Source organism: Salvelinus fontinalis, chromosome 11, assembly GCF_029448725.1.
Source record: "Salvelinus fontinalis isolate EN_2023a chromosome 11, ASM2944872v1, whole genome shotgun sequence".
Classification (NCBI taxonomy): Eukaryota; Metazoa; Chordata; class Actinopteri; order Salmoniformes; family Salmonidae; genus Salvelinus; species Salvelinus fontinalis.
This window is the reverse complement of record NC_074675.1, coordinates 56048156-56073155: the sequence shown is the minus strand read 5'-3', so window position 1 is coordinate 56073155 and position 25000 is coordinate 56048156. Positions and strand designations below refer to the sequence as shown.

The 25000-nt window shown below is 46.2% G+C and overlaps 1 protein-coding gene across 1 annotated transcript in view; it reads left to right on the top strand.

Annotated features, from left to right (window-relative positions):
• The window catches only part of corin (corin, serine peptidase), a 213503-nt gene that overhangs the window by 173082 nt on the left and 15421 nt on the right, over positions 1 to 25000 (top strand). Inside the window, exons 11-19 of the mRNA XM_055937047.1 lie at positions 3697 to 3928; positions 9525 to 9667; positions 10697 to 10804; positions 12216 to 12329; positions 12499 to 12609; positions 18988 to 19105; positions 20235 to 20363; positions 21032 to 21081; positions 22493 to 22667. Coding sequence (XP_055793022.1) covers positions 3697 to 3928; positions 9525 to 9667; positions 10697 to 10804; positions 12216 to 12329; positions 12499 to 12609; positions 18988 to 19105; positions 20235 to 20363; positions 21032 to 21081; positions 22493 to 22667 — 1180 coding nt within the window. The remainder of the gene's footprint in view (positions 1 to 3696; positions 3929 to 9524; positions 9668 to 10696; positions 10805 to 12215; positions 12330 to 12498; positions 12610 to 18987; positions 19106 to 20234; positions 20364 to 21031; positions 21082 to 22492; positions 22668 to 25000) is intronic.

The following is a 25000-nucleotide window of genomic DNA, read 5'->3' as shown; positions in this document are numbered from 1 at the left end:
ATGAGACAAAGTCCACTTGATCAATGGCCTCTCGCTGGATTTTGTGTTAAACACTCTACAACAAAGCTTTCTTAGTGTCCAACAAGCTTTCTCTGTCCTTAACCTTGTTCTGAACACCTCCTAAACAAGGGTCATGTGGTTTGGTAAGAAGAATGTCCCTCTCCCCACAGGTGTTATAACTACCTCTGAGGGTTTAGAGCTTGAGATAGTCACCTCATACAAGTACTTGGGAGTATGGCTAGACGGTGTACTGTCCTTCTCTCAGCACATATCAAAACTGCGGGCTAAGGTTAAATCTAGACCTGGTTTCCTCTATCGTAATCGCTCCTCTTTCACCCCAGCTGCCAAACTAACCCTGATTCAGATGACCATGCTAGATTACAGAGATGTAATTTATAGATTGGCAGGTGAGGGTGCTCTCGAGAGGCTAGATGTTCTTTACCATTCGGCAATCAGATTTGCCACCAATTCTCATTTTTGGACACATCACTGCACTCTATACTCCTCTGTAAACTGGTCATCTCTGTAAACCCGTCACAAGACCCACTGGTTGATGCTGATTTATAAAACCCTCTTAGGCCTCACTCCCCCCTAACTGAGATACCTACTGCAGCCCTCATCCTCCACATACAACACCCGTTCTGCCAGTCACATTCTGTTAAAGGTCCCCAATGCACACACATCCCTGGGTCGCTCCTCTTTTCAGTTCGCTGCAGCTAGCGACTGGAACGAGCTGCAACAAACACTCAAACTGGACAGTTTAATCTCAATCTCTTCATTCAAAGACTCAATCATGGACACTCTTACTGACAGTTGTGGCTGCTTTGTGTGATGTATTGTTGTAACTGCCTTCTTGCTCTTTGTGCTGTTGTCTGTGCCCAATAATGTTTGTACCATGCTTTTGCGCTGCTACCATGTTGTGCTGCTACCATGTTGTTGTCATGTTGTGCTGCTGCCATGCTGTTGTCATGATGTGTTGCTACCATGTTGTGTTGTCATGTGTTGCTGCCATGCTATGTTGTTGTCTTAGGTCTCTCTTTCTGCAGTGTTGTGTTGTTTCTCTTGCTGTGATGTGTGTTTTGTTCTATATTTATATTGCATTTATTTAATATATGATTTTATCTAAGGTCCCCGTCCCAGGAGGCCTTTTGCCTTTTGGTAGGCCGTCATTGTAAATAAGACATTTGTTCTTAACTGACTTGCCAAGTTAAATAAATGAAACAACTATTAAGTTAAATAAAGGTTAAATAAAATAAATAAAAATGTAGTGCCTTCAGAAAGTATTCGCTTGACTTTTTCCAAATGTTGTTACAGCCTGAATTTAAAATTGATTACATTTAGATTTTCTGGGTCACATAATGTGAAAGTCAGAAGTTTACACACACCTTATCCAAATACATTTAAACTCAGTTTTTCACAATTCCTGACATTTAATCCTCGTAAAAATCCCCTGTCTTAGGTCAGTTAGGATCACCACTTTATTTTAAGAATGTGAAATGTCAGAATAATAGTAGAGAGAATGATTTATTTCAGCTTTTATTTCTTTCATCACATTCCCAGTGGATCAGAAGTTTACATACACTCAATTAGTATTTGGTAGCATTGCCTTTAAATTGTTTAACTTGGGTCAAACGTTTCGTGTAGCCTTCCACAAGCTTCCCACAATAAGTTGGGTGAATTTTGGCCCATTCCTCCTGACAGAGCTGGTGTAACTGAGTCAGGTTTGTAGGCCTCCTTGCTCTCACACACTTTTTCAGTTCTGCCAACAAATGTTCTATAGGATTGAGCTCAGGGCTTTGTGATGGCCACTCCAATACCATGACTTTCTTGTCCTTAAGCCATTTTGCCACAACTTTGCTTGGGGTCATTGTCCATTTGGAAGATCCATTTGCGAACAAGCTTTAACTTCCTGACTGATGTCTTGAGATGTTGCTTCAATATATCCACATCATTTTCCTACCTCTTGATGCCATTTATTTGGTGAAGTGCACCAGTCCCTCCTGCAGCAAAGCACCCCCACAACATGATGCTGCCAACCCCGTGCTTCATGGTTGGGATGGTGTTCTTCAGCTTGCAAGCATCCCCCTTTTTCCTCCAAACATAACGATGGTCATTATGGCCAAACAGTTCTATTTTTGTTTCATCAGACCTCAGACCAAAGGACATTTCTCCAGAAAGTACAGTCTTTGTCCCCATGTGCAGTTGCAAACCGTAGTCTGGCTTTTTTATGGCAGTTTTGGAGCAGTGGCTTCTTCCTTGCTGAGCGGCCTTTCAGGTTATGTCGAGATAGGACTCGTTTTGCTGTGGATATAGATACTTTTGCACCTGTTTCCTCCAGCATCTTCACAAGGTCCTTTGCTGTTTTTCTGTGATTGATTTGCACTTTTCGCACCAAAGTACGTTAATCTCTAGGAGACAGAGCGCGTCTCCTTCCTGAGCGGTATGACGGCTGCCTGGTCCCATGGTGTTTATACTTGCGTACAATTGTTTGTACAGATGAACGTGGCACCGTCAGGCATTTGGAAATTGCTCCCAATGATGCACCAGACTTGTGGAGGTCTACAATTGTTTTTCTGAGTTCTTGGCTGATTTCTTTTGATTTTCCCATGATGTCAAGCAAAGAGGCACTGAGTTTGAAGGTAGGCCTTGAAATACATCTCAACCTCCAATTGACTCAAACTATGCCAATTAGCCTATCAGAAGCCTCTAAAGTCATGACATAATTTCCTGGAATGTTCCAAGCTGTTTAAAGGCACAGTCAACTTAGTGTATGTAAACTTCTGACCCACTGGAATTGTGATACAGTGAATTATAAGTGAAATAATCTGTAAACAATTGTTGGAAAAATTACTTGTGTCATGCACAAAGTAGATGTCCTAACCGACTTGCCAAAACTATAGTTTGTTAACAAGACATTTGTGGTGTGGTTGAAAAACGAGTTTTAATGACTCCAACCTAAGTGTATGTAAACTTCTGACTTCGACTGTTTCTCTCTTGTCATTTCACTCTATCGTTTTCTCATAGAAGAAGAGACTTGACCCTTCAACTGTACGTATCGAAACATCCTGAAACATAACTCGAATTTTGTCCTGTACATCCTCTCTCTCTGTCTCTCTCCCTCTCCTCCCCCTCTCTCTCTCCCTCTCCTCCCCCTCTCTCTCTCCCTCTCCTCCCCCTCTCTCTCTCCCTCTCCTCCCCCTCTCTCTCCCCCTCTCTCTCTCCCTCTCCTCCCCCTCTCTCCCTCTCCTCCCACTCTCTCTCCATCTCCTCTCTCTCCCTCTCCCCCCTCCTCTCCCTCCTCCTCTCCTCCCTCTCCTCCCCCTCTCTCACCCTCTCGTCCCCCTCTCTCTCCATCTCCTCCCCCCCTCTCTCTCTCTCTCCCTCTCCCCCCTCCTCTCCCTCCTCCTCTCCTCCCCCTCTCCCTCTCCCTCTCCTCCCCCTCTCTCTCCCTCTCGTCCCCCTCTCTCTCCATCTCCTCCACCTCTCTCTCTCTCTCCCTCTCCTCCTCCTCCTCCCCCTCCTCTCCCTCCCCCTCTCTCTCCCTCTCCTCCCCCTCTCTCCCTCTCCTCCCACTCTCTCTCCCTCTCGTCCCCCTCTCTCTCCATCTCCTCCCCCTCTCTCTCTCTCTCTCTCTCCCTCTCCCCCCTCCTCTCCCTCCTCCTCTCCTCCCCCTCCTCCCCCTCTCTCGCCCCGCAGGTCATTGTGAGCCCATTACTCTAGAGCTGTGTATGAACTTGCCCTACAACAGTACCACCTACCCTAACTACCTTGGCCACGCGACCCAGAGCGAGAGCTCTGTCTCCTGGGAGTCTTCTCTGTTCCCAGCCCTGGTTCAGACCAACTGTTATAAATACCTCATGTTCTTCGCCTGTACCATGTTGGTCCCCAAGTGTGACTCACACACACACCAGAGGGTGCCCCCCTGCAGGTCAGTACCAGAACCAACCAGAACACGGTAGAGTCCAGCAGAGACTGTTATAAATACCAGACAGTAGAGACCAGTAGAGACTGTTATAAATACCAGACAGTAGACACTGTTATAAATACCAGACAGTAGAGACTGTTATAAATACCAGACAGTAGAGACCAGTAGAGACTGTTATAAATACCAGACAGTAGAGACTGTTATAAATACCAGACAGTAGAGACTGTTATAAATACCAGACAGTAGAGACTGTTATAAATACCAGACAGTAGAGACTGTTATAAATACCAGACAGTAGAGACCAGTAGAGACTGTTATAAATACCAGACAGTAGAGACTGTTATAAATACCAGACAGTAGAGACTGTTATAAATACCAGGCAGTAGAGACTGTTATAAATACCAGACAGTAGAGACCAGTAGAGACTGTTATAAATACCAGACAGTAGAGACTGTTATAAATACCAGACAGTAGAGACTGTTATAAATACCAGACAGTAGAGACCAGTAGAGACTGTTATAAATACCAGACAGTAGAGACTGTTATAAATACCAGACAGTAGAGACTGTTATAAATACCAGACAGTAGAGACTGTTATAATTACCAGACAGTAGAGACTTATAAATACCAGGCAGTAGAGACTGTTATAAATACCAGACAGTAGAGACCAGTAGAGACTGTTATAAATACCAGACAGTAGAGACTGTTATAAATACCAGACAGTAGAGACTGTTATAAATACCAGACAGTAGAGTCCAGCAGAGACTGTTATAAATACCAGACAGTAGAGACCAGTAGAGACTGTTATAAATACCAGACAGTAGAGACTGTTATAAATACCAGACAGTAGAGACCAGTAGAGACTGTTATAAATACCAGACAGTAGAGACTGTTATAAATACCAGACAGTAGAGACTGTTATAAATACCAGACAGTAGAGACCAGTAGAGACTGTTATAAATACCAGACAGTAGAGACTGTTATAAATACCAGACAGTAGAGACTGTTATAAATACCAGACAGTAGAGACTGTTATAAATACCAGACAGTAGAGACTGTTATAAATACCAGACAGTAGAGACCAGTAGAGACTGTTATAAATACCAGACAGTAGAGACTGTTATAAATACCAGACAGTAGAGTCCAGCAGAGACTGTTATAAATACCAGACATTAGAGACTGTTATAAATACCAGACAGTAGAGACTGTTATAAATACCAGACAGTAGAGACCAGTAGAGACTGTTATAAATACCAGACAGTAGAGACCAGTAGAGACTGTTATAAATACCAGACAGTAGAGACTGTTATAAATACCAGACAGTAGAGACCAGTAGAGACTGTTATAAATACCAGACAGTAGAGACCAGTAGAGACTGTTATAAATACCAGACAGTAGAGACTGTTATAAATACCAGACAGTAGAGACTGTTATAAATACCAGACAGTAGAGACTGTTATAAATACCAGGCAGTAGAGACTGTTATAAATACCAGGCAGTAGAGACTGTTATAAATACCAGACAGTAGAGACTGTTATAAATACCAGACAGTAGAGACTGTTATAAATACCAGACAGTAGAGACTGTTATAAATACCAGACAGTAGATACTGTTATAAATACCAGACAGTAGAGACTGTTATAAATACCAGACAGTAGAGACCAGTAGAGACTGTTATAAATACCAGACAGTAGAGACTGTTATAAATACCAGACAGTAGAGACCAGTAGAGACTGTTATAAATACCAGACAGTAGAGACTGTTATAAATACCAGACAGTAGAGACCAGTAGAGACTGTTATAAATACCAGACAGTAGAGACTGTTATAAATACCAGACAGTAGAGACTGTTAGAAATACCAGTCAGTAGAGACTGTTATAAATACCAGACAGTAGAGACTGTTATAAATACCAGACAGTAGAGACTGTTATAAATACCAGACAGTAGAGACTGTTATAAATACCAGACAGTAGAGACTGTTATAAATACCAGACAGTAGAGACCAGTAGAGACTGTTATAAATACCAGACAGTAGAGACTGATATAAATACCAGACAGTAGAGACTGTTATAAATACCAGACAGTAGAGACTGTTATAAATACCAGACAGTAGAGACTGTTATAAATACCAGACAGTAGAGACTGTTATAAATACCAGACAGTAGAGACTGTTATAAATACCAGACAGTAGAGACCAGTAGAGACTGTTATAAATACCAGACAGTAGAGACCAGTAGAGACTGTTATAAATACCAGACAGTAGAGACTGTTATAAATACCAGACAGTAGAGACTGTTATAAATACCAGACAGTAGAGACTGTTATAAATACCAGACAGTAGAGACTGTTATAAATACCAGACAGTAGAGACCAGTAGAGACTGTTATAAATACCAGACAGTAGAGACTGTTATAAATACCAGACAGTAGAGACTGTTATAAATACCATACAGTATAGACTGTTATAAATACCAGACAGTAGAGACTGTTATAAATACCAGACAGTAGAGACCAGTAGAGACTGTTATAAATACCAGACAGTAGAGACTGATATAAATACCAGACAGTAGAGACTGTTATAAATACCAGACAGTAGAGACTGTTATAAATACCAGACAGTAGAGACTGTTATAAATACCAGACAGTAGAGACTGTTATAAATACCAGACAGTAGAGACTGTTATAAATACCAGACAGTAGAGACTGTTATAAATACCAGACAGTAGAGACTGTTATAAATACCAGACAGTAGAGACCAGTAGAGACTGTTGTAAATACCAGACAGTAGAGACCAGTAGAGACTGTTATAAATACCAGACAGTAGAGACTGTTATAAATACCAGACAGTAGAGACTGTTATAAATACCAGACAGTAGAGACTGTTATAAATACCAATAGCACAATAGAGTTTCTAGTGTGTTGTAAACACTGTTCTTCACTGTAAAGGGTTTTAAACACTGTTTCCCATGCTTGTTCAATGAACCATAAACAATGAATGAACATGCACCTGTGGAACGGTCTTTAATAAGACACTAACAGCTTATAGTCGGTAGGCAATTAAGGTCACAGTTATGGAAACTTAGGACACTAAAGAGGCCTTTCTGCTGACTCTGGAAAAACACCAAAAGAAAGATGCCCAGGGTCCCTGCTCATCTGCGTGAACGTGCCTGAGGCATGCTGCAAGGAGGCATGAGGACTGCAGATGTGGCCAGGGCAATAAATTGCAATGTCTGTACTGTGAGACGCCTAAGACAGAGCTACAGGGAGACAGGATGGACAGCTGATCGTCCTCACAGTTGCAGACCACGTGTAACAACACCTGCACAGGATCGGTACATCCGAACATCACACCTGCGGGACAGGTACAGGATGGCAACAACAACTGCCCGAGTTACACCAGGAACGCACAATCCCTCCATCAGTGCTCAGACTGTCCGCAATAGGCTGAGAGGCTGGACTGATGGCTTGTAGGCCTGTTGTAAGGCAGGTCCTCACCAGACACCACCAGCAACAACATTGCCTATGGGCACAAACCCACCATCGCTGGACCAGAAAGGACTGGCAAAAAGTGCTCTTCACTGACGAGTCGCGGTTTTGTCTCACCGGGGGTTATGGTCGGATTCACGTTCATCGTCGAAGGAATGAGCGTTACACCGAGGCCTGTACTCTGGAGCGGGATCGATTTGGAGGTGGAGGGTCCGTCATTGTCTGGGGCGCTGTGTCACAGCATCATCGGACTGAGCTTGTTGTCATTGCAGGCAATCTCAACGCTGTGCGTTACAGGGCTTAATGCAGCTGGTGGCCACACCAGATACTGATTGTTACTTTTTACCCCCCCCTTTGTTCAGGGACACATTATTCCATTTCTGTTAGTCACATGTCTGTGGAACTTGTTCAGTTTATATCTCAGTTGATGAATCTTGTTATGTTCATACAAATATTTACACATTTTAAAACCTGTTTGGGAAAGGTGTCCTGCGAGCGGCACAACTGGCCAACATCCGGTGAAATTGCAGAGCGCAAAATTCCAAAACCAGAAATACTCATAATAACTATTCATAAAACATACAAGTCTTATACATCGGCTTAAAGATTAACTTCTTGTTAATCCAACCTGTTAAGGCAGTCAATGTCGTTCTCCTCCTCAGACGAGGAGGAGCATGGATCAGACCAAGATGCGGAGAGGTAAGTGTTCATGATTTAATGAAAATAACAGGAAAAACACTACAAACTACAAAACAACAAACGTGACATACCTCAAAACAGTCCTGTGTGGTCCAACCACTGACACAGGAAACAAACACCCACAAAAGCCTACTGCCTATGGCTACCTTAAATCTGGCTCCCAATCAGAGACAAATGAATGACAGCTGTCTCTGATTGAGACCCAATCTAGGCAGCCATAGACATAACTAGACAACCTAACAAACACTATCCCATACACATACAACACCCATGGACTAACCAAACACACACAACATACAATGCCCACCCCAACTCACGCCCTGACCAACTAAACATAATCAAAATAACATAAAAATAGGTCAGGAACGTTACAGAACCAGAAATACTCATAATAACTATTCATAAAACATACAAGTCTTATACATCGGCTTAAAGATTAACTTCTTGTTAATCCAACCGCTGTGTCAGATTTCAAAAAGGCTTTATGGCGATACCATGCGATTATCTGAGGACAGCGTCCAGCACACAAAACCATACAAACATTTTCCAGCCAAGTAGAGGAGTCACAAAAGTCAGAAATGGCGATAAAATTAATCACCTACCTTTGATGATCTTCATATGGTTGCACTCACAAGACTCCATGTTACACAATAAATGTTAATTTTGTTCGATTAAATCCCTCTTTATATCCAAAAACCTCTGTTTTGTTGGCGCGTTTTGTTCAGTAATCCATAGGCTCAAAGGCGGTCACAACAGCAGTTGAAAAATCCAAATAGTACCAGTAAAGTTTGTATAAAAATGTCAAACGATGTTTATAATCAATCCTGAGGTCGTTTTTTGTCTCAATAATCAATAATATTTCAACCGGTCAATAGCGTTGTCAATATAAAGGAAAAACAACGAAAGGTGCGCTTTCGGTCGTGTGCACCAAACAACTCTGGGACTTTCCACTGTCCACTCATTCAAACTGGTCAATCTCATTTTTCAGAATAAAAGCCTGGAACAATGTCTAAAGACTGTTCACATCTAGTGGAAGCCATAGGGAACGCAATCTGGGTCATATCCCTTTAAATGGTGGATAGGCTTTCAATGGAAAAACACCCATTTCAAAATAATTGCACTTCCTGGATGGATTTTCCTCCAGGTTTTCGCTTGCCATATCAGTTCTGTTATACTCACAGACATAATTTTTTAACAGTTTTGGAAACTTTAGAGTGTTTTCTATCCAAATCTATGCCTATCCTAGCTGGGCCTGAGTAACAGGCAGTTTACTTTGGGCACGCTTTTCATCCGGATGTGAAAATACTGCACCCTTTCCCAAACAGGTTAAGTTTGCTGACAAATAAACGCAGTTGACAGTGAGAGGACGTTTATTTTTTAGTTGAGTTTATGTATAATCTATGTGTTGTTGCAGGTCATTGTGTCGGAGCTCGAAGGAGCGCTGTGAGTCTGTGCTGGGTATTGTGGGTCTTCAGTGGCCGGAGGACACAGACTGTAACCAGTTCCCTGAAGACGGACGCAACGTCACCTGTCTGCTACCTGACCTGGATGTTGATGGTTAGTAGAAGGGAGGGGCTTGGTTATTCTTCACCTGTCTACTACCTGACCTGGATGTTGATGGTTAGTAGAAGGGAGGGGCTTGGTTATTCAACACCTGTCTACTACCTGACCTGGATGTTGATGGTTAGTAGAAGGGAGGGGCTTGGTTATTCTTCACCTGTCTGCTACCTGACCTGGATGTTGATGGTTAGTAGAAGGGAGGGGCTTGGTTATTCTTCACCTGTCTACTACCTGACCTGGATGTTGATGGTTAGTAGAAGGGAGGGGCTTGGTTATTCTTCACCTGTCTGCTACCTAACTTGGATGTTGATGGTTAGTAGAAGGGAGGGGCTTGGTTATTCAACACCTGTCTACTACCTGACCTGGATGTTGATGGTTAGTAGAAGGGAGGGGCTTGGTTATTCTTCACCTGTCTACTACCTGACCTGGATGTTGATGGTTAGTAGAAGGGAGGGGCTTGGTTATTCTTCACCTGTCTACTACCTGACCTGGATGTTGATGGTTAGTAGAAGGGAGGGGCTTGGTTATTCTTCACCTGTCTACTACCTGACCTGGATGTTGATGGTTAGTAGAAGGGAGGGGCTTGGTTATTCTTCACCTGTCTACTACCTGACCCGGATGTTGATGGTTAGTAGAAGGGAGGGGCTTGGTTATTCTTCACCTGTCTACTACCTGACCTGGATGTTGATGGTTAGTAGAAGGGAGGGGCTTGGTTATTCTTCACCTGTCTACTACCTGACCTGGATGTTGATGGTTAGTAGAAGGGAGGGGCTTGGTTATTCTTCACCTGTCTACTACCTGACCTGGATGTTGATGGTTAGTAGAAGGGAGGGGCTTGGTTATTCTTCACCTGTCTACTACCTGACCTGGATGTTGATGGTTAGTAGAAGGGAGGGGCTTGGTTATTCTTCACCTGTCTGCTACCTGACCTGGATGTTGATGGTTAGTAGAAGGGAGGGGCTTAAATAACCTAGCAACAATTGCTAGAAACAAGGATAACCCATGCTATATTGTTGGTTGTTCCAGAGTGTTCTCCCAGTCACTTCAAATGTCGGTCAGGGAGGTGTGTCCTGTCCTCTAAGCGCTGTGATGGACACATGGACTGTGACGATGACAGTGACGAAGACAACTGTGGTGAGAAACACACACTGTATATGTATAGTAAATATTTTACTCTTCTTTTCTCTGTCTCTCTCTCTCTCTCTCTGTTTCTCTCTCTCTCTCTCTGTCTCTCAATTCAATTCAATTCAATTGACTTTAGTGACATGGCAAGTTCATTATTACTTACATTGTCAAAGTATACATATCGAAAAATAAAAATCTAATATATATGTATATATATACAAAATATATATATATTTATATATAAATAAATGGTGGGACCAACAGTAATAATAACAGTAGTAGTGGACATGGGATTACCATTAACAACAACAACAATATTAATCAGAACAACAATAAATTAAAGCAACAGTAGTAGACCAGTGTCAATATGACTTGAGAAGACATATGACCTGGTATGAAAGACAAAACAAAACTAAGCTAAATGGGAAATATTATCAACATTACTTTGCATTTTTCACTGGCTGTCCCTCAGGTTGTGGCAGGAGGACACATCTCTCTCTCTCTCTCTCTCTCTCTCTCTCTCTGTCTCTCTCTGTCTCTCTGTCTCTCTGTCTCTCTGTCTCTCTGTCTCTCTCTGTCTCTCTGTCTCTGTCTCTCTCTCTGCATCCCCCTTTCCTCCTGCCTCCTCTCTACAGGTTGTGTGCTCTGTGGGAGTGGCTTGTATTAAACTACAGTACCCATAATGCTGTGTTCTCTCTAGGTTGTGTAGAGCGGGGTCTGTGGGAGTGGCTAGTATTAAACTACAGTACCCATAATGCTGTGTTCTCTCTAGGTTGTGTAGAGCGGGGTCTGTGGGAGTGGCTTGTATTAAACTACAGTACCCATAATGCTGTGTTCCCTCTAGGTTGTGTAGAGCGGGGTCTGTGGGAGTGGCTAGTATTAAACTACAGTACCCATAATGCTGTGTTCCCTCTAGGTTGTGTACAGCGGGGTCTGTGGGAGTGGCTAGTATTAAACTACAGTACCCATAATGCTGTGTTCCCTCTAGGTTGTGTAGAGCGGGGTCTGTGGGAGTGGCTAGTATTAAACTACAGTACCCATAATGCTGTGTTCCCTCTAGGTTGTGTAGAGCGGGGTCTGTGGGAGTGGCTAGTATTAAACTACAGTACCCATAATGCTGTGTTCCCTCTAGGTTGTGTAGAGCGGGGTCTGTGGGAGTGGCTAGTATTAAACTACAGTACCCATAATGCTGTGTTCCCTCTAGGTTGTGTAGAGCGGGGTCTGTGGGAGTGGCTAGTATTAAACTACAGTACCCATAATGCTGTGTTCCCTCTAGGTTGTGTAGAGCGGGGTCTGTGGGAGTGGCTAGTATTAAACTACAGTACCCATAATGCTGTGTTCTCTCTAGGTTGTGTAGAGCGGGGTCTGTGGGAGTGGCTAGTATTAAACTACAGTACCCATAATGCTGTGTTCTCTCTAGGTTGTGTAGAGCGGGGTCTGTGGGAGTGCCCAGGTACCAGGCTGTGTATTAAACACTCTATGATCTGTGACGGCTTCCCAGACTGCCCTCTGCTGAAAGATGAGAACAACTGCTGTGTGTAAAAACAATTTCATTTTTATATTGTGTTGCATAATAATGCATTTACTCATAAACACAAAGGTTATCTATTGGTTAAACAAAGGTTATTTATTGGTTAAACAAAGGTTATCTATTGGTTCTCTTGTATAAGTACCTGATTAATGCCATGTTCTCCTCTCCTCAGCTGTATGCAAGGACAACGAGCTCGCCTGTAACAACCACCAGTGTGTTCACCGGACTCTGTGGTGTGACGGGACAAAACACTGTTCGGACAGCTCTGATGAGTGGGACTGTGGTGAGTCTCTGTTCAGACAGCTCTGATGAGTGGGACTGTGGTGAGTCTATCTGATGAGTGGGACTGTGGTGAGTCTATCTGATGAGAGGGACTGTGGTGAGTCTCTCTGTTCAGACAGCTCTGATGAGTGGGACTGTGGTGAGTCTCTGTTCAGACAGCTCTGATGAGTGGGACTGTGGTGAGTCTCTCTGTTCAGACAGCTCTGATGAGTGGGACTGTGGTGAGTCTGTTCAGACAGCTCTGATGAGAGGGACTGTGGTGAGTCTCTCTGTTCAGACAGCTCTGATGAGAGGGACTGTGGTGAGTCTCTGTTCAGACAGCTCTGATGAGTGGGACTGTGGTGAGTCTATCTGATGAGTGGGACTGTGGTGAGTCTATCTGATGAGAGGGACTGTGGTGAGTCTCTCTGTTCAGACAGCTCTGATGAGAGGGACTGTGGTGAGTCTCTCTGTTCAGACAGCTCTGAGAGGGACTGTGGTGAGTCTGTTCAGACAGCTCTGATGAGAGGGACTGTGGTGAGTCTGTTCAGACAGCTCTGATGAGAGGGACTGTGGTGAGTCTCTGTTCAGACAGCTCTGATGAGAGGGACTGTGGTGAGTCTCTGTTCAGACAGCTCTGATGAGAGGGACTGTGGTGAGTCTCTTCAGACAGCTCTGATGAGAGGGACTGTGGTGAGTCTCTTCAGACAGCTCTGATGAGAGGGACTGTGGTGAGTCTCTGTTCAGACAGCTCTGATGAGAGGGACTGTGGTGAGTCTCCCTGTTCAAACAGCTCTGATGAGAGGGACTGTGGTGAGTCTGTTCAGACAGCTCTGATGAGAGGGACTGTGGTGAGTCTCTCTGTTCAGACAGCTCTGATGAGAGGGACTGTGGTGAGTCTCTGTTCAGACAGCTCTGATGAGTGGGACTGTGGTGAGTCTATCTGATGAGTGGGACTGTGGTGAGTCTATCTGATGAGAGGGACTGTGGTGAGTCTCTCTGTTCAGACAGCTCTGATGAGAGGGACTGTGGTGAGTCTCTCTGTTCAGACAGCTCTGATGAGAAGGACTGTGGTGAGTCTCTCTGTTCAGACAGCTCTGAGAGGGACTGTGGTGAGTCTATCTGATTAGACAGCTCTGATGAGAGGGACTGTGGTGAGTCTGTTCAGACAGCTCTGATGAGAGGGACTGTGGTGAGTCTCTGTTCAGACAGCTCTGATGAGAGGGACTGTGGTGAGTCTCTTCAGACAGCTCTGATGAGAGGGACTGTGGTGAGTCTCTTCAGACAGCTCTGATGAGAGGGACTGTGGTGAGTCTCTGTTCAGACAGCTCTGATGAGAGGGACTGTGGTGAGTCTCTTCAGACAGCTCTGATGAGAGGGACTGTGGTGAGTCTCTCTGTTCAGACAGCTCTGATGAGAGGGACTGTGGTGAGTCTCTCTGTTTAGACAGCTCTGATGAGTGGGACTGTGGTGAGTCTCTCTGTTCAGACAGCTCTGATGAGAGGGACTGTGGTGAGTCTCTCTTCAGACAGCTCTGATGAGTGGGACTGTGGTGAGTCTCTGTTCAGACAGCTCTGATGAGTGGGACTGTGGTGAGTCTATCTGATGAGTGGGACTGTGGTGAGTCTCTGTTCAGACAGCTCTGATGAGTGGGACTGTGGTGAGTCTATCTGTTCAGACAGCTCTGATGAGTGGGACTGTGGTGAGTCTCTGTTCAGACAGCTCTGATGAGTGGGACTGTGGTGAGTCTCTGTTTAGACAGCTCTGATGAGAGGGGCTGTGGTGAGTCTCTGTTCAGACAGCTCTGATGAGAGGGACTGTGGTGAGTCTCTGTTCAGACAGCTCTGATGAGAGGGACTGTGGTGAGTCTCTCTGTTCAGACAGCTCTGATGAGTGGGACTGTGGTGAGTCTCTGTTCAGACAGCTCTGATGAGTGGGACTGTGGTGAGTCTCTGTTCAGACAGCTCTGATGAGAGGGACTGTGGTGAGTCTCTGTTTAGACAGCTCTGATGAGAGGGACTGTGGTGAGTCTCTGTTTAGACAGCTCTGATGAGAGGGACTGTGGTGAGTCTCTGTTCAGACAGCTCTGATGAGTGGGACTGTGGTGAGTCTCTGTTTAGACAGCTCTGATGAGAGGGACTGTGGTGAGTCTCTCTGTTCAGACAGCTCTGAGAGGGACTGTGGTGAGTCTGTTCAGACAGCTCTGATGAGTGGGACTGTGGTGAGTCTCTCTGTTTAGACAGCTCTGATGAGAGGGACTGTGGTGAGTCTCTGTTCAGACAGCTCTGATGAGAGGGACTGTGGTGAGTCTGTTCAGACAGCTCTGATGAGAGGGACTGTGGTGAGTCTCTGTTCAGACAGCTCTGATGAGTGGGACTGTGGTGAGTCTGTTCAGACAGCTCTGATGAGTGGGACTGTGGTGAGTCTCTGTTCAGACAGCTCTGATGAGAGGGACTGTGGTGAGTCTGTTCAGACAGCTCTGATGAGAGGGACTGTGGTGAGTCTCTCTGTTCAGACAGCTCTGATGAGAGGGACTGTGGTGAGTCTCTGTTCAGACAGCTCTGATGAGAGGGACTGTGGTGAGAACTATATATATACAGTTGAAGTCGGAAGTTTACATACACTTATGTTGGAGTCATTAACTTCTACTTGGTCACAATCCCGGATCCGGGAGCACCCCCATCAGTAAAAAAGGTGACTAGCATAGACTAGCATAGCTTCACAAGTAAATACTAGCATCTAAATATTATTAAATCACAAGTCCAAGACACCAGATGAACGATACACATCTTGTGAATCCAGCCATCATTTCTGATTTTAAAAATGTTTTACAGGGAAGACACAATATGTATTTCTATTAGCTAACCACGATAGCAAAAGACACAACTTTTTTTCCCACCATTTTTTTCCTGCATACGTAGCTATCACAATTTCGACCAAATAAAGATATAAATGGTCACTAACCAAGAAACAACTTCATCAGATGACAGTCTGATAACATATTTATTGTATAGCATATGTTTTGTTAGAAAAATGTGCATATTTCAGGTATAAATCATAGTTTTACATTGCATCCACCATCACAACTCTCACCAAAGCAACTAGAATAACTACAGAGACCAACGTGAATTACCTAAATACTCATCATAAAACATTTATGAAAAATACATAGCGTACAGCAAATGAAAGACAAAGATCTTGTGAATCCAGACAATGTTTCAGATTTTTTAAGTGTTTTACAGCGAAAACACAATATAGCATTATATTAGCTTACTACAATAGCCAAACACACAAATGCATTGATTCAAGCCAACAATAGCGATAACGAATAAACCAGCAAAAGATATTAATTTTTTCACTAACCTTCTCAAACTTCTTCAGATGACAGTCCTATAACATCATATTACACAATACATATAGAGTTTGTTCGAAAATGTGCATATTTAGCGGCACAAATCGTGGTTATACAATGAGAATAGTAGCCAAGCTGCCAACAAAATGTCGGGAGAAATCTTGGGAGAGGCACCTAATCTAATCAGTAACTAATCCTAAACTTGACTAAAAAATATAGGTTGGACAGCAAATGAAAGATACATAAGTTCTTAATGCAACCGCTGTGTTAGATTTTTAAAATTAACGTTACTACGATATACAGCGTGCGTTAAAGCGAGACCGCACCGAAATGAATGGCGGATTAGTATTTTTACATTTTCCAACAGAACAACGAATTAACATCATAAATAGTTCTTACTTTTTGATGAGCTCCCATCAGAATCTTGGGCAAGTTGTCCTTTGTCCAAAAGAATCGTTGCTCGGTTGTAGATTGTTGCCTTCAACTTTGGAATTAGCAGAAAACATTAGCCATGTGGGCCAGACGTGCCCAACTCACTATAACGCAGCACTAAGAAATATCCGAAAATCGCAATATACTGATATAAACTGATATAACTTGGTTTAAAATAACTACATTATGATGTCTTTAACACCTATATCGAATAAAATCAGAGCCGGATATATCTAAGGCCTATAACGAGAGCTTTCCAGAACGCCATCCTGAGGTCTGTCTTGCGTCATGGCGAATGAAGAAAAGACTGGACCCCACGTTCCCAGCCCATTTATATGGCCTCAGATCTGCCTAGCAACTCCATTCCAATTCTCACTATTTGCTGACATCTAGGGGAAGGCGTATGCAGTGCATCTCGACCAATAGAAGACATGCAAATTAATAAACTGACCTCAGAATAGCCTGCCCGATTTCAGATTTCTCACTTCCTCACAGGAAGTTTGCTCCAACTTGAGTTCTGTTTTACTCACAGATATAATTCAAACGGTTTTAGAAACTAGAGAGTGTTTTCTATCCAATAGTAATAATAATATGCATATTGTACAGCAAGAATTGAGTACGAGGCAGTTTAATTTGGGAACAAAATTTGTACAAAGTGAAAACAGCACACCCTATTGAGAAAAGTTTAAATGTATTTTGCTGAGGTGAATGTAAACTTCTGACTTCAACTGAATATATCTCTCATCCCTGTCGTGTTTTTGAAGGAAACGGTTTAGAATGCTTAAATGCATGAAAGAGATTAGAACTGCTTTCCACTCATTGTCCTTCCATCTCCCTCCATTATCACCCCCATCCCTTCATTATCACCCCATCCCTCCATTATCACCCCCATCCCTTCATTATCACCCCATCCCTCCATTATCACCCCCATCCCTCCATTATCACCCCCATCCCTTCATTATCACCCCATCCCTCTAATATCACCCCATCCCTCTAATATCACCCCTTCCCTCTAATATCACCCCTTCCCTCCAATATCACCCCCATCCCTCCATTATCACCCCTTCCCTCCAATATCACCCCCATCCCTCCATTATCACCCCATCCCTCCATTATCACCCCTTCCCTCCAATATCACCCCCATCCCTCCATTATCACCCCATCCCTCCATTATCACCCCATCCCTCCATTATCACCCCATCCCTCTAATATCACCCCATCCCTCCATTATCACCCCATCCCTCCATTATCACCCCATCCCTCCATTATCACCCCATCCCTCCATTATCACCCCATCCCTCTAATATCACCCCATCCCTCCATTATCACCCCCATCCCTCCATTAATATCCCATCCCTCCATTATCACCCCATCCCTCCATTATCATCCCCATCCCTCCATTATCACCCCATCCCTCTAATATCACCCCATCCCTCTAATATACCCCATCCCTCCATTATCACCCCCTTCCCTCCATTATCAACCCATCCCTCCATTATCACCCCCATCCCTCCATTAACATCCCATCCCTCCATTATCACCCCCATCCCTCCATTAACATCCCATCCCTCCATTATCACCCCCATCCCTCCATTAACATCCCATCCCTCCATTATCACCCCCATCCCTCCATTATCACCCCATCCCTCCATTAACATCCCATCCCTCCATTATCACCCCCATCCCTCCATTATCACCCCATCCCTCCATTATCACCCCATCCCTCCATTATCACCCCATCCCTCCATTAACACCCCATCCCTCCATTATCACCCTCATCCATCCATTATCACCCCGTCCCTCCATTATAATCCCCATCCCTCCATTATCACCCCATCCCTCCATTATCACCCCCATCCCTCCATTATCACCCCCATCCCTTCATTATCACCCCATCCCTCTAATATCACCCCATCCCTCTAATATCACCCCATCCCTCCATTATCACCCCCATCCCTCCATTAACATCCCATCCCTCCATTATCACCCCCATCCCTCCATTATCACCCCATCCCTCCATTATCACCCCCATCCCTTCATTATCACCCCATCCCTCTAATATCACCCCATCCCTCTAATATCACCCCATCCCTCCATTATCACCCCCATCCCTCCATTAACATCCCATCCCTCCATTATCACCCCCATCCCTCCATTATCATCCCATCCCTCCATTATCACCCCATCCATCCCTCTACACCCCGTCCATCCCTCTACACCCCCATCCATCCCTCTACACCCCGTCCATCCCTCTACACCCCGTCCATCCCTCTACACCCCGTCCATCCCTCTACACCCCGTCCATCCCTCTACACCCCGTCCATCCCTCTACACCCCGTCCATCCCTCTACACCCCGTCCATCCCTCTACACCCCATCCATCCCTCTACACCCCATCCATCCCTCTACACCCCGTCCATCCCTCTACACCCCCATCCATCCCTCTACACCCCCATCCATCCCTCTACACCCCCGTCCATCCCTCTACACCCCCGTCCATCCCTCTACACCCCCATCATCTCTCTACACCCCGTCCATCCCTCTACACCCCGTCCATCCCTCTACACCCCCATCCATCCCTCTACACCCCCGTCCATCCCTCTCCATCCCCGTCTAGTCTCTCTGTCTGAGGGGTCGATCGTGACCGTCTCCAGGACAGCAGTAGATTACCATGTCTGTGGTGATGACTGGACGACGGACCTCAGTCAACTGACCTGCTCTCAGCTCGGCCTAGGGTAAGGTCAGTAGTTAGCTACGGCCACAGACACACGGCCACAGACACACGGCCACAGACACACAGCTAAAGACACACGGCCACAGACACACAGCTAAAGACACACAGCTAAAGACACACGGCCACAGACACACGGCTACAGACACACAACTACAGACACACGGCTACAGACACACAGCTACAGACACACGGCTACAGACACACAGCTACAGACACACAACTACAGACACACAGCTACAGACACACAGCCACAGACACACAACTACAGACACACATCTACAGACACAGGTTATCTCCCGGTGTGTGTGGTTATCTCCTGGTGTGTGTGGTTATCTCCTGGTGTGTGTGGTTATCTCCTGGTGTGTGTGGTTATCTCCCGGCGTGTGTGGTTATCTCCCGGTGTGTGTGGTTATCTCCCGGTGTGTGTGGTTATCTCCCGGTGTGTGTGGTTATCTCCCGGTGTGTGTGGTTATCTCCCGGTGTGTGTGGTTATCTCCCGGTGTGTGTGGTTATCTCCCGGTGTGTGTGGTTATCTCCCGGTGTGTGTGGTTATCTCCCGGTGTGTGTGGTTATCTCCCGGTGTGTTTGGTTATCTCCCGGTGTGTGTGGTTATCTCCCGGTGTGTTTGGTTATCTCCCGGTGTGTTTGGTTATCTCCCGGTGTGTTTGGTTATCTCCCGGTGTGTGTGGTTATCTCCCGGTGTGTGTGGTTATCTCCTGGTGTGTGTGGTTATCTCCTAGTGTGTGTGGTTATCTCCTAGTGTGTGGTTATCTCCTAGTGTGTGTGGTTATCTCCTAGTGTGTGTGGTTATCTCCTGGTGTGTGTGGTTATCTCCTAGTGTGTGTGGTTATCTCCTAGTGTGTGTGGTTATCTCCTGGTGTGTGTGGTTATCTCCCGGTGTGTGTGGTTATCTCCCGGTGTGTGTGGTTATCTCCCGGTGTGTTTGGTTATCTCCCGGTGTGTTTGGTTATCTCCCGGTGTGTGTGGTTATCTCCCGGTGTGTTTGGTTATCTCCCGGTGTGTGTGGTTATCTCCTAGCGTGTGTGGTTATCTCCTAGCGTGTGTGGTTATCTCCTAGTGCGTGTGGTTATCTCTTGGTGTGTGCGGTTATCTCCTGTGTTTTCCTCCAGAGTCCCAGCATCAGTAACTCTGGTTCCAGACCCTCCCAGTGTTCCAGGGAGGAGGAGGTGGCTTCATGTTCACCCCAACTGGAGACAGAGGAACGGCTCAGCTCTACAGGGCCTACTGGAGAAGAGAGGGTAGGGACACGTCCACCACACAGGGCCTACTGGAGAAGAGAGGGTAGGGACACGTCCACCACACAGGGACTACTGGAGAAGAGAGGGTAGGGACACGTCCACCACACAGGGACTACTGGAGAAGAGAGGGTAGGGACACATCCACCACACAGGGACTACTGGAGAAGAGAGGGTAGGGACACATCCACCACACAGGGACTACTGGAGAAGAGAGGGTAGGGACACATCCACCACACAGGGACTACTGGAGAAGAGAGGGTAGGGACACATCCACCACACACACACACACATATATACAGTACCACAACCACCAACCACATGCACAGCTCCACACCTGGGGGGACCCAGAGAACCGGGCCCCACACCTGGGGGGACCCAGAGAACCGGTCTCCATACCTGGGGGGACCCAGAGGACCGGGGCTCCACACCTGAGGGGCCCCAGCGAAACGGGGCTCCACACCTGAGGGGCCCCAGCGAAACGGGGCTCCACACCTGAGGTGCCCCAGAGAAACGGGCTCCACACCTGAGGGGCCCCAGAGAAACGGGCTCCACACCTGAGGGGACCCAGAGAATCGGGGCTCCACACCTGAGGGGCCCCAGAGAAACGGGGCTCCACACCTGAGGGGCCCCAGAGAAACGGGCTGTAAAAGTGTTCTCTCTTTCTCTAGGCATGCCTGTTACTCCAGGAAGAGAGTGTCTCTACACTGCACCAAAGAAGGTAAGAGACAATGTCTTCTAGGTGGCATACGTCTAACTCTCCTCCCTCAGGACTATAGCCTGGTAGTGTTGTCTACAGTCTAACTCTCCTCCCTCCAGACTGTAGCCTGGTAGTGTTGTCTACAGTATAACTCTCCTCCCTCCAGACTCTAGCCTGGTAGTGTTGTCTACAGTCTAACTCTCTCTCCTCCCTCAGGACTGTAGCCTGGTAGTGTTGTCTACAGTCTAACTCTCCTCCCTCCAGACTGTAGCCTGGTAGTGTTGTCTACAGTATAACTCTCCTCCCTCCAGACTCTAGCCTGGTAGTGTTGTCTACAGTCTAACTCTCTCCTCCCTCCAGACTGTAGCCTGGTAGTGTTGTCTACAGTCTAACTCTCTCCTCCCTCCAGACTGTAGCCTGGTAGTGTTGTCTACAGTCTAACTCTCCTCCCTCCAGACTGTAGCCTGGTAGTGTTGTCTACAGTCTAACTCTCTCTCCTCCCTTTAGACTATAGCCTGGTAGTGTTGTCTACAGTCTAACTCTCTCCTCCCTCCAGTCTGTAGCCTGGTAGTGTTGTCTACAGTCTAACTCTTTCTCTTCCAGACTATAGCCTGGTAGTGTTGTCTACAGTCTAACTCTCCTCCCTCCAGACTGTAGCCTGGTAGTGTTGTCTACAGTCTAACTCTCTCCTCCCTCCAGACTATAGCCTGGTAGTGTTGTCTACAGTCTAACTCTCCTCCCTCCAGACTGTAGCCTGGTAGTGTTGTCTACAGTCTAACTCTCCTCCCTTTAGACTGTAGCCTGGTAGTGTTGTCTACAGTCTAACTCTCTCTCCTCCCTCCAGACTGTAGCCTGGTAGTGTTGTCTACAGTCTAACTCTCCTCCCTCCAGACTGTAGCCTGGTAGTGTTGTCTACAGTCTAACTCTCTCTCCTCCCTCCAGACTGTAGCCTGGTAGTGTTGTCTACAGTCTAACTCTCTCTCCTCCCTCCAGACTGTGGCCTGGTAGTGTTGTCTACAGTCTAACTCTCTCCTCCCTCCAGACTATAGCCTGGTAGTGTTGTCTACAGTCTAACTCTCCTCCCTCCAGTCTGTAGCCTGGCAGTGTTGTCTACAGTCTAACTCTCCTCCCTCCAGACTGTAGCCTGGTAGTGTTGTCTACAGTCTAACTCTCCTCCCTCCAGACTGTAGCCTGGTAGTGTTGTCTACAGTCTAACTCTCTCTCCTCCCTCCAGACTGTAGCCTGGTAGTGTTGTCTACAGTCTAACTCTCTCTCCTCCCTCCAGACTGTGGCCTGGTAGTGTTGTCTACAGTCTAACTCTCTCTCCTCCCTCAGGACTGTAGCCTGGTAGTGTTGTCTACAGTCTAACTCTCCTCCCTCCAGTCTGTAGCCTGGTAGTGTTGTCTACAGTCTAACTCTCTCCTCCCTCCAGACTGTGGCCTGCGCCCAGCAGTGCGTCTGTATAAGCGTATCCTGGGGGGCAGGGTGTCCAGGCCAGGGAGGTGGCCTTGGCAGTGTTCTCTCCAGTCAGATCCAAGTGGACATATCTGTGGGTGCGTCCTCATTGGGAAGAAATGGGCCCTTACTGTCGCTCACTGCTTTGAAGGGTGAGATAGAGTCCTTCATTCTACATCACTCTGATCTCTCTCTTCTCCTTCATCTATATTCCTCTCTTCTCACGTCCTCTCTACCGTTCATCTCTTCTCCTTCTCCTTCTCCCTTCCTCTCTTCTCCCTTCCTCACGTCCTCTCTACCGTTCATCTCTTCTCCTTCTCCTTCTCCATTCCTCTCTTCTCCCTTCCTCACGTCCTCTCTACCGTTCATCTCTTCTCCTTCTCCTTCTCCATTCCTCTCTTCTCCCTTCCTCACGTCCTCTCTACCGTTCATCTCTTTTCCTTCTCCATTCCTCTCTTCTCCCTTCCTCACGTCCTCTCTACCGTTCATCTCTTCTTCTTCTCCATTCCTCTCTTCTCCCTTCCTCACGTCCTCTCTACCGTTCATCTCTTCTTCTTCTCCATTCCTCTCTTCTCCCTTCCTCACGTCCTCTCTACCGTTCATCTCTTCTCCTTCTCCATTCCTCTCTTCTCCCTTCCTCACTTCCTCTCTACCGTTCATCTCTTCTTCTTCTCCATTCCTCTCTTCTCCCTTCCTCACGTCCTCTCTACCGTTCATCTCTTCTCCTTCTCCTTCTCACGTCCTCTCTACCGTTGATCTCTTCTCCTTCTCCTTCTCCCTTCCTCACGTCCTCTCTACCGTTCATCTCTTCTTCTTCTCCATTCCTCTCTTCTCCCTTCCTCACGTCCTCTCTACCGTTCATCTCTTCTCCTTCTCCTTCTCCATTCCTCTCTTCTCCCTTCCTCACGTCCTCTCTACCGTTCATCTCTTCTTCTTCTCCATTCCTCTCTTCTCCCTTCCTCACGTCCTCTCTACCGTTCATCTCTTCTTCTTCTCCATTCCTCTCTTCTCCCTTCCTCACGTCCTCTCTACCGTTCATCTCTTCTCCTTCTCCATTCCTCTCTTCTCCCTTCCTCACGTCCTCTCTACCGTTCATCTCTTCTTCTTCTCCATTCCTCTCTTCTCCCTCACGTCCTCTCTACCGTTCATCTCTTCTCCTTCTCCTTCTCCCTTCCTCACGTCCTCTCTACCGTTCATCTCTTCTCCTTCCTCACGTCCTCTCTACCGTTCATCTCTTCTTCTTCTCCATTCCTCTCTTCTCCCTTCCTCACGTCCTCTCTACCGTTCATCTCTTCTTCTTCTCCATTCCTCTCTTCTCCCTTCCTCACGTCCTCTCTACCGTTCATCTCTTCTCCTTCTCCATTCCTCTCTACTCCCTTCCTCACTTCCTCTCTACCGTTCATCTCTTCTTCTTCTCCATTCCTCTCTTCTCCCTTCCTCACGTCCTCTCTACCGTTCATCTCTTCTCCTTCTCCTTCTCCCTTCCTCACGTCCTCTCTACCGTTCATCTCTTCTCCTTCTCCTTCTCCCTTCCTCACGTCCTCTCTACCGTTCATCTCTTCTTCTTCTCCTTCTCCCTTCCTCACGTCCTCTCTACCGTTCATCTCTTCTCCTTCTCCATTCCTCTCTTCTCCCTTCTTCACGTCCTCTCTACCGTTCATCTCTTCTCCTTCTCCATTCCTCTCTTCTCCCTTCCTCACGTCCTCTCTACCGTTCATCTCTTCTCCTTCTCCTTCTCTATTCCTCTCTTCTCCCTTCCTCACGTCCTCTCTACCGTTCATCTCTTCTCCTTCTCCTTCTCCCTTCCTCACGTCCTCTCTACCGTTCATCTCTTCTCCTTCTCCATTCCTCTCTTCTCCCTTCCTCACGTCCTCTCTACCGTTCATCTCTTCTCCTTCTCCATTCCTCTCTTCTCACGTCCTCTCTACCGTTCATCTCTTCTCCTTCTCCTTCTCCATTCCTCTCTTCTCCCTTCCTCACGTCCTCTCTACCGTTCATCTCTTCTCCTTCTCCTTCTCCCTTCCTCACGTCCTCTCTACCGTTCATCTCTTTTCCTTCTCCATTCCTCTCTTCTCCCTTCCTCACGTCCTCTCTACCGTTCATCTCTTCTTCTTCTCCATTCCTCTCTTCTCCCTTCCTCACGTCCTCTCTACCGTTCATCTCTTCTCCTTCTCCATTCCTCTCTTCTCCCTTCCAAACTTCCTCTCTACCGTTCATCTCTTCTTCTTCTCCATTCCTCTCTTCTCCCTTCCTCACGTCCTCTCTACCGTTCATCTCTTCTCCTTCTCCTTCTCCCTTCCTCACGTCCTCTCTTCCGTTCATCTCTTCTTCTTCTCCATTCCTCTCTTCTCCCTTCCTCACGTCCTCTCTACCGTTCATCTCTTCTCCTTCTCCTTCTCCATTCCTCTCTTCTCCCTTCCTCACGTCCTCTCTACCGTTCATCTCTTCTCCTTCTCCTTCTCCATTCCTCTCTTCTCCCTTCCTC